Source organism: Nylanderia fulva, unplaced genomic scaffold (genome assembly GCF_048542155.1).
Source record: "Nylanderia fulva isolate GAGA-0341 unplaced genomic scaffold, ASM4854215v1 Scaffold32, whole genome shotgun sequence".
Classification (NCBI taxonomy): Eukaryota; Metazoa; Arthropoda; class Insecta; order Hymenoptera; family Formicidae; genus Nylanderia; species Nylanderia fulva.
The window spans coordinates 2,521,401-2,536,427 of NW_028190390.1; the positions used below are offsets into that span (position 1 = coordinate 2,521,401).

The following is a 15,027-nucleotide window of genomic DNA, read 5'->3' on the forward strand; positions in this document are numbered from 1 at the left end:
TACTAGTAACGCCAATTTATCACTTATTTCGAGTAATTAATCACTTTTATTTCGAATACTTAAATTACTGTATATTATAGTATTTTAAATACTCAAAATAAGTGATTAATTGGCGTAGTGATAAATTTCTACAAGAGAATAAGGAGCCTTTAAATTCTTAATGTAAAAAATTTCAAGTAATTTTCTTTAATAAAATTTAATTAAAAAATTTAATTAAAAAATTTTTGAACACTGTGTTATATCACATTTAAAATCGTGATTATTTCAATAAAAAAACATTTTATGTGTAAAAAATATATTTTTTATATTTAATAAATTTTATATATATATGCATATATGTAAAATATTCTCTCTCTCTCTCTCTCTCACACACACACACACACACACACACACACACACACACACACAACGGGGGCCAAATTTCTCAAATTGGTCTCATGATCAATTAGCCTGGATTCGCACCAGGGGCAAAGTCTGTTGGTAATGTCAAACGAATTTAGCCTGGACTTGCACCAGGGGCAAAGTCTTTTGGTCGAGTCTACGAAATTTAGCACGGACTCGAACCAGGGGCAAAGTCTTTTGGTTCAAGTCTACGAATTTAGCACGGACTCGAACCAGGGGCAAAGTGTGTCGGTAAGGGGCAAAGTCTATCGCACGAAGATGGCGGTCTCTTCTTTAGGCAGGCCTTTGGCGATCTGTCTATTAATCTGTGACATGGAGCACATTTTGAGCGGAAAAGCGGAACGGTATAGTGACAAATAGACATTTGTATTAATTTTTTAAATTTATATTTACTTAATTCATTGTAATTCCTTTTAATATGTTTATCTTTTCAACTTATCTATTGAATACAAGCATTTTAATCAATAAATATAGTTAAATATTAATATTTTATAATTCCCCGTTCCGCTTTTCCGCTCAAAATGTGCTCCATGTAATATAAGGCAATCAAAACAGACGGAACGGAACGCGCGGAAATGCGGGACTCTAGTAAAGTTTAGTTACTTTCTCTTCCGCGTTTCCGCGTTTCCGCGCGTCCATGTAATCGCACCCTAAGTCGTATGTTGCAGTCGGATGTCGAAATGTAAGCGATGGTCCAATGAGGATTTTGTTTTTCAAAAAGAAAATTTTTCAGTGGACCATCGCTTACGTCCCGACATCTGATTGCGACATATGACTTATTGTAGACCAGGCCTTAGAAGGTTTTTTGAAATTAAATCTCAAGAAATGGGATTATTTCAAATTTTAAGTTTTAATAGTACATCGAGATTGATACGTGCCTTATGCATGGTTATTTCCAACAAAAACTTAATTTTGCTAAGTTTAAAAACTTAATTTTTGTTGGAAATGTACGCAGCAACATCCGCGCGTATGGCTCCTTAAGCCGTTCTTATTTGTGATTATTATTTAATACTTCGAAATTTTCGAGATAAACCAATACATTCGAGAATCGACTTAACATGCCTTTTTTAAAGAAAGGAAATTTTAAAAGAATTAACAAATAGAATTCTAATTTAATATAAATAATGTTTTTAAAGATTAACTTTTGATTTAACTTCAGTTAATTTAATCTTAACTATAATTGAGTTAATTTTTGTTCATGTAACTTTTAACTTAGCTAAATTAATTTTTTAAGCAACTAGCTTTAACTTAATTTAGTTTTAAAAAATCATTAACTTATCCAACCCTGCTTACTATTATAATTTTCTCTTTTTATCTTATTGTAAAATGTAAGATATAAAGATAAACTGAAGAATTATACGATTTAAATAGTGTGAGAAAAATAATATATAATTAAATATAATTAAACATTTTTATTTTATATTATTATTATTCATTTGTATTATGCAAACTGGTAATAAGATGTAAAAGCATTTAAAAGATTTTATTTATATGTTTTTAATTACATAATTAAACACACAGATCAGAAATGTATCAGATATTAAAAGATATTTTTTTAAATATCTTTAACACAAATTTTATTTTAAATGAAAAAATCGCTATTGTAATTGTTAAATATTTTTAAATGGCAACACTTGCATCTTTATCAAGAAATCTATATCTATTATTATTAATATAATAATAGCAATGTTTGAACTGCTATAAATTGCTTATAAACGATTTTTTTATCTCTGTTCATTACATAAAATATACATCAAATATAAAAAGAATATCTTCTTTTTCACTTATACGTGTTCTATTTATTATGAGGCCTCTTTTATAATTTGCTTAAATAGAATTTATACATTAAACAAAATCTATAAACTTAGACTGTGTAGAACTCATTGGTTTGCCGTTATTCAGTCTTTGTCAGATATAATAATGTACATTACAAAATATATCCTCAAATAATGTCATGCTTATTTATTTACTTATTAAATCATTTAATTCGTCTATTTAACTATTTTAGATTATAAATTTAATAGCCTAGTTTGACAAATAATTTAATGAGTGAAAAAAAGAGTAAGTCTCTCTTTACTCTTTTATTATATTAAATTTAACGGTAAACGAAAAAAAAACACTACGATTATAAAAGTGGATATATGTATAAAGCATTGCAATAATTATGTAATTAAGGCGTTAAAGAAAAAATTTTTAATAAGCTTGATATCTTACGTAAAAATATTTACATTTACTACAGATTTACGAGGGCAGTCCGATAAGTACTTAGCCTCATCGCCCGATGGTGCCAGTATCGCAAGAGAGTTTTACTATCGTGTAGTACATTCTCGTAGACGGCTTCCATTTTTCTAAAATCCGCGGACATGCCCGCTTCCACACGCGGTCAAAACAAAATTACGAGTCCGATTCGGCTGAAATTTTGACAGTAGCCGTCTACGAGAATGTACCACACGATAGTAAAACTCTCTTGCGATACTGGCACCATCGGGCGATGAGGCTAAGTACTTATCGGACTGCCCTCGTATATACAAGATGAATTTTAATCGACCACCCTCAAAACTTTTTTATTTTTGATTGTACAACAAAATGTTTCAAACAAAAATTTTGGTTTGAAGAGGAACAGAAGATAACGTTACTGACTTTTTTCTGAAGGACGCTTTTCAAGATTATTTGAAGGTTATTTATGATTTTTTAAATGGAAGTATTATACTTTTTTTTATATAAATCGATTCCTTGCAGTTTTCTGCATAAAAATTATGAGTATAAGCTATTTTATTATTCCATTTAAAAAAACATAATGACCTTCAAATTACTTTGAAAAGCATCCTTCAGAAAAGTTATCTTCTACTAGCAACACAAGCGCGCGCTTCGCGCGCGCCATTAATATTGTTTTAATTTTTTTATCACACATATATCGCGAGACTTCCTGTGCAACTGATTTATAGACTTCTTAAATAAATTAGATCTTAAATAATTTTTAGATTTCTTTTCATGCAAACTGTCAATTTGCAAATAACCGCAAATTAACACAAATGACAGCTGCTCAAGGCATGAACAAGTGCATTGAAAGAACCAATCGGCATCACGGAAAAACAATTAAAGCGTCACATGCCTTTTTTCAAATAGGATCCCTTTTAAATAAACAACTTTTGTTCAACACATTTTGTTGTACAATCAAAATAAAAAAATTTTTGGGGGTGATCGATTAAAATTGGACACCCTGTATATTAATTCTCCTCAATATCTTTTTCCGCGACCTCTCAAGGAAGACTTATGTTTGAAACTGCGTAACAAGTAGCTTTGTTGCTTTGGCAATATCGTAAGCGCATGAACGCACTTGCTGCAGGCAACGATCCATGTGTTCGGCATCACTGGTGCATCTTTGAAGACCGGAGCATTCAGCTTGCAATCTCCCAGTGTTACCGTTCAATTGACGTAAGGCAGATTTGATGTTTTCCTCTAGCGGATTCTATTAATATGACAGAAATTTTATCCTAATTTTTTTCTAATTCTAGCAAATGTGGAAGTTCTCGCAAAAAAAAGAATGATTTTATACAGGGTGTCCCATAGGAAATTGTTGAAACTGATCAGCTGTCATTTTTTAATGCATGCAGTTATTATAAAAACAAAAATTGTGTTGGAAAAAGGAAAGTCTGCAGTTTTTAACTTAATAATATAAATAAAATGCTTGTATACCAGTTTGTTTTATTAAATAAAAAGTAAAGAAAAAAGTGATAATAATCACATAAACTAATAATAAATATTTTCAACAGTGCCAGATTTAATAGCAGCTATTAAAAGGATCGTCAATAACATTAAAAATGACATGTTAGAAAAAGTTTTTACAAGTTTTCGTAATAGAACAGAATTTTGTACAAGTTCAAATAATGCGCACTTCAAAAATATTTATCATTACTTTACATACGTAATTAACACTTTTTTTATAACTTTTTTTCAATAAAATAAACTGGTATACAAACATTTTATTTATAATAACTAAGAACGATAAGAGTCGCTGTACGACCCACGAAATTTGCTTATACATTGCTAAGACATATTAAGGAATAATCTCGTATTTGAGATCTGAATTCCTCGGTTACCCTTTACCCCCTTAGGTGCCCGGCAAGCGAAAGGTCTCGGGTTCGATTCTCGATTCAGCCTACTTTTTCAGACCAATATATTTTTCTCATCTACATCACTCTAGGGAGGTAAAGGGTAACCGAGAAATTCAGATTTCAAATACGAGATTGTTCCTTAATGTCAGCAATGTCTAAGCAAATTCGTGACTTGTACAGCAACTCTTATCATTCTTAATTATTATTTTATTTGGTCGAGCCGTCTTTTAACGATATTTGATGTCATTTTATTTATATCCATTAAAAACTGTAGACTTTCCTCTTTTCAACACAATTTTTGTTTTCTCAATAACTGTATGCATTAAAAAATGAACAGCTGAGTTTCAGCAATTTCCTTTGGGACACCCTGTACCTGAGGAAATATGGCAGTCAACTCGGCAACAGCGACGCGGATCCTCTCCGCACAAGGGACGAAAGCTTCTCGCTGACTCGGATCCTGCATGGCCATCCACAGCTCCTGAATCCGTTTGGTCACCTGTTCCGTTCGCCGAGTCACCTCCTCGCTGGGCGGCAAATTAGGGGCGCCGTACTCCCACAAACTCTGTGTGTTGCTCCGCGACAAGACTTCGGTATCGCGTTTCGTCTAGATGTAGAAATAATATAAACAACAAATATTTTCGATACATATTTCACATAAATTGACATAAATTATTTCAGAAAATACTTGACATTCAGTTCATTACTTGACAAATAGACGTGGACCATGATCCTGGTTTTCGTAAGCCTTCTCTAGTTTCGTACATGGACGCTGGTCGTTGAGTTCCACGTATAGTGGACGTTTTGATATCGTGCACCGGCTCCAATTCGGGTTCTTGCTCTCCACCGACGTGCCCGTTTATGTTATCATCATTAGAACTTTTTACCTAAATTATTCAATATTTTTTTAATTTGCAGAATTAAGTACTAAATTATGTTAGCACCACGGTCTTGTATACAGGTCTCGCAACTCGGCCGAATTACGAGTGGTGGGAGTGACTCCAAGATTGAAGGCATTTTTAACTTTTAATGTTTGCACTTGGCGTCGCTGCTATCGAGGGATGTTGTAAAAACATAAGCAGAAAATGCAAACAAAAGATAAATAAACTGCATAGTTCTCGGTTTTCGCTGTGCCAGTGACATAACCGTAAACCGTTTATATTATATGATTGTAATTAATTTGCAACAATGACGAAACCGTGTTGTAAATTAATTATATTCCGAGACAGAAAATCATAGATAAAAAGAAGTAAATATCCACAAAATAAATTAATTATATTCCGAAGCAGAAAATCACACGCACGCACGCACGCACACACACACACATATATATATATATATATATATATATATATATATATATATGTACGTACATATGTATATGTTACGACATCCCTCGATCGTACCGCTCCTTGCGGCCGCACGCCAAACGAAATCTAACTTCGTCAAGCGAACCCTTCCTTCCATCGGAGTTGCGAGACCTGTATACAAGACCGTAATTAGCACCAAATTAAGGCCCCTGGCTCTCCACCAATCATGTTGGAATTGTGACGTCAGAGGCGAGAAAACTCGCTAAAAATTCTTAGATGCGGCGAGGACACAGGAGCCTTACGTATAAATTAAGTAATAATAATAATATAGCAATAAAGAAAATATAATATAATAATTATAATTTATAAATATATAATTATAATATAATTAATAATATAATTACAATAATTTAATGATAAATAATATATATAATATAATAACATATAATATATATAATTTTAAGATATAACATAATGAAAAAATTACTATAATAATAATAATATATTAATATATTATTTAATAAAATTGTTCATACGTTTCATGCAAAATAAAATTTTGTATATTTACCTGTAGCATACGTTTGAGTTTGTTGTTCTCTTGAGTGAGTTGCTCGATGGTAGTTTGTAAAGTATACATCTGCTCGCGAAGATCTCGTACAGTTGATTCAGATAAAGTTAATTGTTTTTTTAAAACTTCTATCATAGATGGAAGACCTTTAGCCAATGGTACAAATACCTCCTAGATAACAATACAATGATATAATTTTTATGTTAATCTTTATTAACATAACATATACAAACAAAAATTATTATAGTTTAGAATATCATTATATATAAATCAATTTATATAAATCAAATAAAATAAATCTTGATTTTTTTATATTAAGAGAAACATATTCTAAACTTTAATTTAAAAACAAATATAATTATAATTAACATTGTAATTATATTTGTTAATTATAATCATAATTATAATTAACAAATATAATTATAATTAATATAAAACTTTGTATTTATAAAAAAAATATAAATTTTGAGAGCACTTATTGAACTTTACCTGTTAAATCTTAGTTATTAAAAATTTACCTCATTATTAATTTGAATTTCTTTTGTGATATCAGATGAAGTATTCTCTACAGATGTTAAAGCAGTGTAGTCATCGTCGGATGCGACACTATCGTACAAAGGTTCATCATCGGACATTTGTGATCCATGTTTGCCGAGTTGCTCTTTATGGAGCATATTTATTACGGGATCTAAAAAACATAAATAAAAATATATAAATAAATTATATGAATAATATATAAATAAATACATAAATAAATTAAATATATAAAATAATAATATATTTATAATAAATATATATATATATATAATATATATAAATAAATAATATATATATATATATATATATATATATACATATAATAAAAATATATAAAATTCTGTTGTATAAAATCAATGATTTCTAATTCATATTACTTTAAAATGCATTGTTGGCAAGCGTATGTCTTCGACCCGCCTCAATCAGTAGATCTGCTATAAGTATAGTAAATTCTTTTGGTGTAAATCTTGCTAATTTCTGTCTTCCTTGATTCCTAGTAGATGATAATTGTGGATTAACCGGTAGAAATGGAACGGCACATTTCTCTGGGAGAGATGCAGTTGAAAACCAGACTATGAATAAAATATTAGGTATCAGTCTATTTGCTTATATATTGTTATATATATTTTTATTTTATAATCATAATTATGAACAAATTAATCATATTGTTAAGTTTCAAATCATATCTATCCATCCATGATGTAATAAGACAGGTGTAGCAATTTGGAAGATGCGCAGTAATCATTTTCTTCGACCAATCAGAAATTTATCCAAAATACAAAAAGCAACATGGCATCGCCCATAAACAATAACCTGAGTATACTATCCAAAATATAAAGAAAAAGAATAAAGAAATTGTACAAAATAAAGAAATTTATGTACAAAATAAAAATTCGACGAATTTCCATTAAGTACATAATTTTTATTCGTGAATTTCTATTTAATACGGCGAATTAAAATTATGTACATAGTTTTAATTCTTTAATTTTTATTATGTTCATAATTTAATTCGCCGAAATTCTATTATGTAAATAACTGAAATTGTACTTAATAGAAATTCACGAATAAAAATTGTGTACATAATAGAAATGCAGGAATTAAAATTATGTACATAATATAAATTCGACGATATATATAATTATGTATATAATAGAAATTCAACAAATAAAAATTATGTTCATAATAGAAATTCGGGAATTAAAATTATATATATAATAGAAATTCGGGAATTATAATTATGTACATAATAGAAATTTGATGAATTAAGTTCAAAATAAGGTGTCTTGTTAGACTGTTGGTTTCCTTTTTTTATAATATTTTCAATTTTTTTTTTAAAGCTAGTGTTATAACTGTGAGAAGAAGCGACATAAACGCCTATGGATATTAAGAATTTCTCGCTTAAAAACGAAGAAATAATTTACGGGATCCGACTAACATCATAAGATCACATCACGGTGAATACTTTTATAAATTAAATATGACAAATCGTAACACGCATAAATTTCTTATAAATTCTCGACTCGAAGTAACGGACTATTAGTATTTTTTAAGAATATTATGATTTATTTTTTTGTAAGAATTATAAAGTACTTAACATTGTTATACTAAGAAAGACCGCGTGCGGTTGAAACGTTTATATGGAGGGTTTTTTGTATTTTTAATATATTGTTTATTGTCTGAGATATATATGGAATAAATTTTAATTGGATACAACATCTTAAATATTGCTCGATAAGTTTGGCCTTTTTTGAATACATTTGTTGTTTTGATGAATTAAAATTATGTATATAATGAAAATAAAGAATTAAAATTATGTACATAATATTATAGAAATTCAGCGAATTAAAATTATGTACATAATAAAAATTCGACGAATTAAATTATGAACATAATAGAAATTTAAGAATAAAAGTTATGTACACAATAGAAATTCAACGAATTAAAAGTATGCATATAATGGAAATTCAAGAATTAAAATCATGTACATATATAATAGAAATTTGGGGAATTAAAATTATATACATAATAGGATTTCAGCGAGAATTAAATTATGAACATAAATTGAAGAATTAAAACTATGTACATAATTTTAATTCGCCGTATTTCAATTATGTACATAATTTTAATATGTTGAATTTGTATTATGTGCAAAATTAAATTTGCTGAATTTCTTTATGTAAATAATGTTAATTCGCTAAATTTGTATTATATACATAATTTTAATTCTTGAATTTTCATTATGTGCATAATTTTGATTCGTTGAATTTCTATTGTGAACATAACTTTTATTTTTAAATTTCTATTATGTTCATAATTTAATTCGCCAATTTCTTATATATATATAATTTTAATTCTCTGAATTTTTCTATTATGTACTTAAATTTAATTAATTAATTAATTTCATTATGTACATAATTTTAATTCATCAAATTTCTATTATGTGCATAATTCTAATTCCCGAATTTTTATTATGTACATAATTTTGATTCCCGCGTTTCTATTATGTACACAATTTTTATTCGTAAATTTCTATTATGTTCATAATTTTAATTTGTCGAATTTCTATTATATGTACATAATTTTAATTAGACGTATTTATATTATGTACAAAATTTTGTTGAATTTTTATTGTGTACATAATTTTAATTCTTACATTTACATGTTTAAATTTTGATTCGCCAAATTTCTATTATGTGCATAAATTTATTGGCCGAATTTCTATTAGGTACAATTTCAGTTATTTACATAATAGAAATACGGCAAATTAAAATTATGTACATAATAGAAATTTAAGAATTAAAATTATGTACATAATAAAAAATAAAAAATTAATGTTATGTGCAAAATAAAAATTCGGCAAATTAAAATTAGGTTCGTAATAGAAATTCAGCGAATAAAAATTATGTATATTGTATAATAGAAATTCGGAAATTAGAGTAATGTTAATAATTGAAATTCGGCGAATTAAAATTATATACACTTGCAGAGTAAAATATCTTTGGCGTGCGCAAAGCGCGCGCTTGTGTTATCTAGTTCTTATAAAAAATCATATTGTTATCATATGTAATATGATAACAATATGATTTTTTATAAGAACTATATGTAATCATCAAATATATGTAATCATAAGTTTCAAATATTTTTACTCACCCTTCCATAGCAATAGCATGACAAAAAAATATGTATATATTATTCAGACAATCTAAATTACATATCTAAATTATGATCAGCATATTAAAATTTTTTATTATAAAACATGTAAAAATAACACTCACTTTTTTCAGTTTCTCGGCGATCTACTTCGTCATAAACATCCATGGCTAATTCTTCCAACAAGTGATTCGATAACTAAACGAAAATAAAACAAATTAAGCAAAATACATGATGAAAATGAATGTCTCAATATAAATTCTTGCGTACCATTTGTAATCTACTTCTTCCTTCCAAAGCTACTTCACTTTTGTCTAAACTAGAGGTCAAATCAGAAATTATATGTTCATTGTTTCGATGATTTGGTTTACGGGAATATATATGATATGTCAATCTATCCGTCACTTCATACATACATTCAATTATACGCTCGGATAAATCTATATGTCCTGCCATTCTGAAATGATACACAAGATAGTTAAGCCTTATATGTTTTTCGCATGTACAAGGTGTCCCATAGGAAATTACTGAAACTAATCAGTTGTCATTTTTTAATGCATGCAGTTATTGACAAAACAAAAATTGTGTTGAAAAGAGGAAAGTCTATAGTTTTAAATGGATATCAATAAAATGTTTGTATACCAGTTTATTTTATTGAAAAAAAGTAATGAAAAAAGTGCTAGTAATCACATATGTAAACTAATAATAAATATTTTCGAAGTGCGCTCCATTTGAATTTGTACAAAATTCTGTTCTAACATATCATTTTTAATGTTATTGATGATCTTTTTAATAGCTGCTATTAAATCCAGTACTATTGAAAATATTTATCATTAGTTTATGTGATTTTATGTGATTATTAGCACTTTTTCATTACTTTTTATCAATAAAATAAACTAGTATACAAACTTTTTATTTATATCCAATAAAAAGTGTAGACTTTCCTCTTTCTAACACAATTTATGTTTTCTCAATAACTGCATGCATTAAAAAATGACAGCTGATTGGTTTCGGCAATTTTCTATGGGACACCCTATATATACACATTCTACATTAAACTTCATTTACTTAGCAATATCGGCAGCTAATTGTCCATTTAGATCAACCGCACTTGAATTTGCACCGTTAGCTATTAAAAGTTCCACTTGGAGGTTTTGTCCAGCACGTGCCGCAACATGTAAAGGTGTAGTTCCTTTCTCCTGCACAAACATAAATAAACGTATAATTTAACAGAAATGATGTAATTCAATTATATAGTGTCCCATTTTAAAAGATACACACAAATGTTTCTCTTGAACAATATACATTTAAAAAAGTTTCAGGAAAGTTATAGAATTTTGCGAGAAAAAAGAAATTAGAATTATTGACTTTTCCCTAAGAGTCAATTATCAAGATCATTTGAAAATCTTTACGTTTTTTTAAATGGAACTACTATAATATAATTCTTGTATGTATCGATTTAAAATAATAAGATGGTCAGAAAGTAAATAGTTTGAAATATTTTATACTTTAGTTAGAAAAAGTAATTTGCAACTTTCAACTATATTTTGTTTACAAAGAATTATATCTTCTTTGGACCAATTAATTCTCAGTATTTTATTCATAAAAGTTTATAGTTTATGTAAATATGTTAAATTTAAGTATCAAATATCTTAAACTATTCATTTTGTGGCTATTTTACCCTTATAACTTTTTATACCCAAAATTGTGAGAAATCGATTTATATAAAAAAATTGTGGTAATTCCATTTAAAAAACATAAATGATCTTTAAATGACCTTGAAAAACACCCTTTAGAAAAAATACAGTAACGCCATTTTCCCCCTTCAAATCAAACTTTTGTTTGAAGAACATTTTGTTATACAGTCAAAAATAATAAAGTAAACATTTTTTTAAATAAAAATATATATTTTATATATAAATTACTTCAATAAATATTAAAATATACCTTGTAAAAATAATTAGAATTAGCACCCTGTGCTAATAGTCTCAATGAAGTTTCTAAATTACTCGTACGAACGCTGCTATGTAACTGTCTACTTAATTCCTCCTCGGTACAACATTCTTCCTTGCTTGGTCGTAATATAAATGCTAGGTGTTGATGCTTTGCCTTAATAAAATCTGCCTTCACAGGACTAAAAACAATATAATTTTAAAAATTATAATTATTTATATATCGAAATATAATTATATATCGAAATTTCCGTAGGGGGATTAAAGGATTATTGAAATTAAATCTCAAATATGAGATTATTTCATATTTTAAAATCTTGGCAGTGACCAAGTAAAATTTGGTGCCTTGTGCACAGATATTTAATCCTAACGAAAAAACTTAGTTTCGTTGGGATAACGCACTGTCTTCCGCGATCGGCTCTTATCGCCTGTGTCTTATACTTTAAATTTATATATATATATATATATATATATATATATATATATATATATATTGTATAATATATATATCAAAGAAACATAATACTTATATGGAAAATATATATAAAGATAGATGTTTTTAAAAATATTATTAAAGTATCATCAATTTTATAAATATTACATTATATTAATTATCAAAATATCAACAACAGCTTTATATTTTGAAGTATTTCTAATACTTGGAATCAGTTTTATTCGAAAAAATTATAATTTTTAAATGATTTAAAACTATGAAGTCACCAGATGATAATTAAAAAATGGTAATAATTCAATCGACCAAATCTGGCAAATAAGTAAATTTATTGAATTTTCACAACGTTTCGGCCGTGGGTTTCGGCCCTTATCAAGTGCTATGTTCTTAAGGGCCGAAACCCACGGCCGAAACGTTGTGAAAATTCAATAAATTTACTTATTTGCTAGATTTGGTCGATTGAATTATTACCATATAATAATTTTTATTTAATGTGGTTAATCTGATTTTTAATTTATTTTTTATTTTGATGAATATCTTTTTGTCTTTTTTCTGCATAAAATAAGATTTGTGGTATAAATTACTAACTGTAAGGGATCCTTGGCCTGTGGTTTTCTTCTGCTGATCTTCAAGCTGCTAGGATCCAGTAGAGAGTGCTCCCAAATACTATTTGCACCATTGTCATTCAAGGTATGCACCATCTAAAATATTTTCACCAAGTTATTTCAAAAATGATATAAACATAAAAATAATTCTACAAAAGTGATTTTTTTCACTTTTTAAAGTTATTGTGTACCAACGTTCAACAAATGCGTATTCCAAACATCCTTGTGTAGCGACTTGATATGCGACACATGACGTCCAAGACTACGATGAATTCCACAGCAATCATCACACAATAAAATAGCTCTATTTATCGATGCCCATCCTGGCTCTAGAAAAAACCAACGCATCTTTATTAATAATCGCTTTTTCTTAAAGAAATAAGTGAGTCTAACTGAAATGTCCCACTAACAAATATGTATATATATTTATGAAAATTGAAATTGACAAAATAGAATTTAACATAACTTGATAATTGTCATGTTTTAATACCACATCAAGGTTCAATTTGTTTGAAAAATTGTCTTAAAAAGTAAATACTCGAATTAATAAATATGTATTATTAATGTGTATTCCTGAAAATTGAAATTGACAAATTAAGATTTGGCATAACTTGATAATTGTCATGTTTTGATTCCGTATCAAGGATCAATGATTTGTTTGAATAATTGTCTTGAAAAGTAAATGAGAAAATTAAAAACAAACTCCAATTAACAAAAAAATAATATGCATTATTAATATATATTCATAAAAATTGAAATTGATAAAATATGCATTATTAATGTATTCATGAAAATTGAAATTGACAAAATAGGATTTGACATAACTTGGTAATTATCATATTTTGATTCCGCAGGCTATAAAAGCTCAATGATTGTATTTAAATAATGGTCTTGAAAAATAAATAAAAAAAAAAAAAAAAAAAAAAAAAAAAATGTATTATTAATATATATTCATGAAAATTGAAATTGACAAAATAAGATTTGACATAACTTGACAATTGTCATGTTTTGATTCAGCAATGATTTGTTTGAATAATTATCCTAAAAAATAAATAAAAAAATAAACTCCAATTAAAAAAATGTGCATTATTAATATATATTCAAGAAAATTAAAATTAACAAATTAACCTTTGACATAACTCGATAACTGTCATGTTTTGATTCCACAGGCTACAAAAACTCAATGATTGTGTTGTTTGAATAATTGTCTTAAAAAATAAATAAAAAAATTAAAAACAAACTAATTAACAAATATGCATTATTAATATACACTCATGAAAATTAAAATTGACAAAATAAGATTTGACATAACTTAACAATTGTCATGTTTTGATTCCATAATGATTTGTTTGAATAATTATCTTAAAAAGTAAATAAAAAAATAAACTCCAATTAACAAAAATATGCATTATTAATATACATTCATTAAGCTATCGAGTTTGTCAAATTAGCCTTTGACATAACTCGATAGCTGTCAAGTTTTGCATCAGGTTGAAAGCTCAATGATACGAACAATAGTTATCAAAAAAATACATAAAAATAAAAAAAAATAAATAAATAAAAATAAAAAACAACTTACCAAAAGCTCCACAGTCCGCGCAAACGTCAGGGCTAACTTTGTGCTTCGGACGCGCCATACTTTCGTCTTCTCGATGATTAATGACACTTATTCGTGCACGTTTATGCACAAACGCATCTTCGTAACATCTTCAACGACCGATGACGATAATCAACGCGAACAATTATTTATATCGGATTAAGAACGTAAATCGAGCCGTTCCGTCATCTCGTTTCCGAAGCATCCGAGAAACTAAAAAAAAATTTAATGCTCGATGATAGGCAACACACACACACACACGCACGCACACACACGCACGCACACACACACACACACACACACACGCGCGCACACACACACACACACACATATATATATATAT

The 15,027-nt window shown here is 27.8% G+C and overlaps 1 protein-coding gene across 1 annotated transcript; it reads right to left on the reverse strand.

Moving 5' to 3' along the window:
• Positions 1 to 2,160: 2,160 nt before the first annotated feature.
• On the reverse strand, positions 2,161 to 14,960 carry Git (ARF GTPase-activating protein GIT1). Its single transcript, XM_029308418.2, is given in 13 exon segments — positions 2,161 to 3,871; positions 4,891 to 5,121; positions 5,222 to 5,401; positions 6,393 to 6,563; positions 6,911 to 7,080; positions 7,307 to 7,501; positions 10,205 to 10,277; positions 10,350 to 10,536; positions 11,148 to 11,278; positions 12,027 to 12,213; positions 13,071 to 13,183; positions 13,283 to 13,416; positions 14,667 to 14,960. Coding segments are annotated over 13 exon segments (2,028 nt in total). The 5' UTR covers positions 14,725 to 14,960; the 3' UTR covers positions 2,161 to 3,673.
• Positions 14,961 to 15,027: the final 67 nt, after the last annotated feature.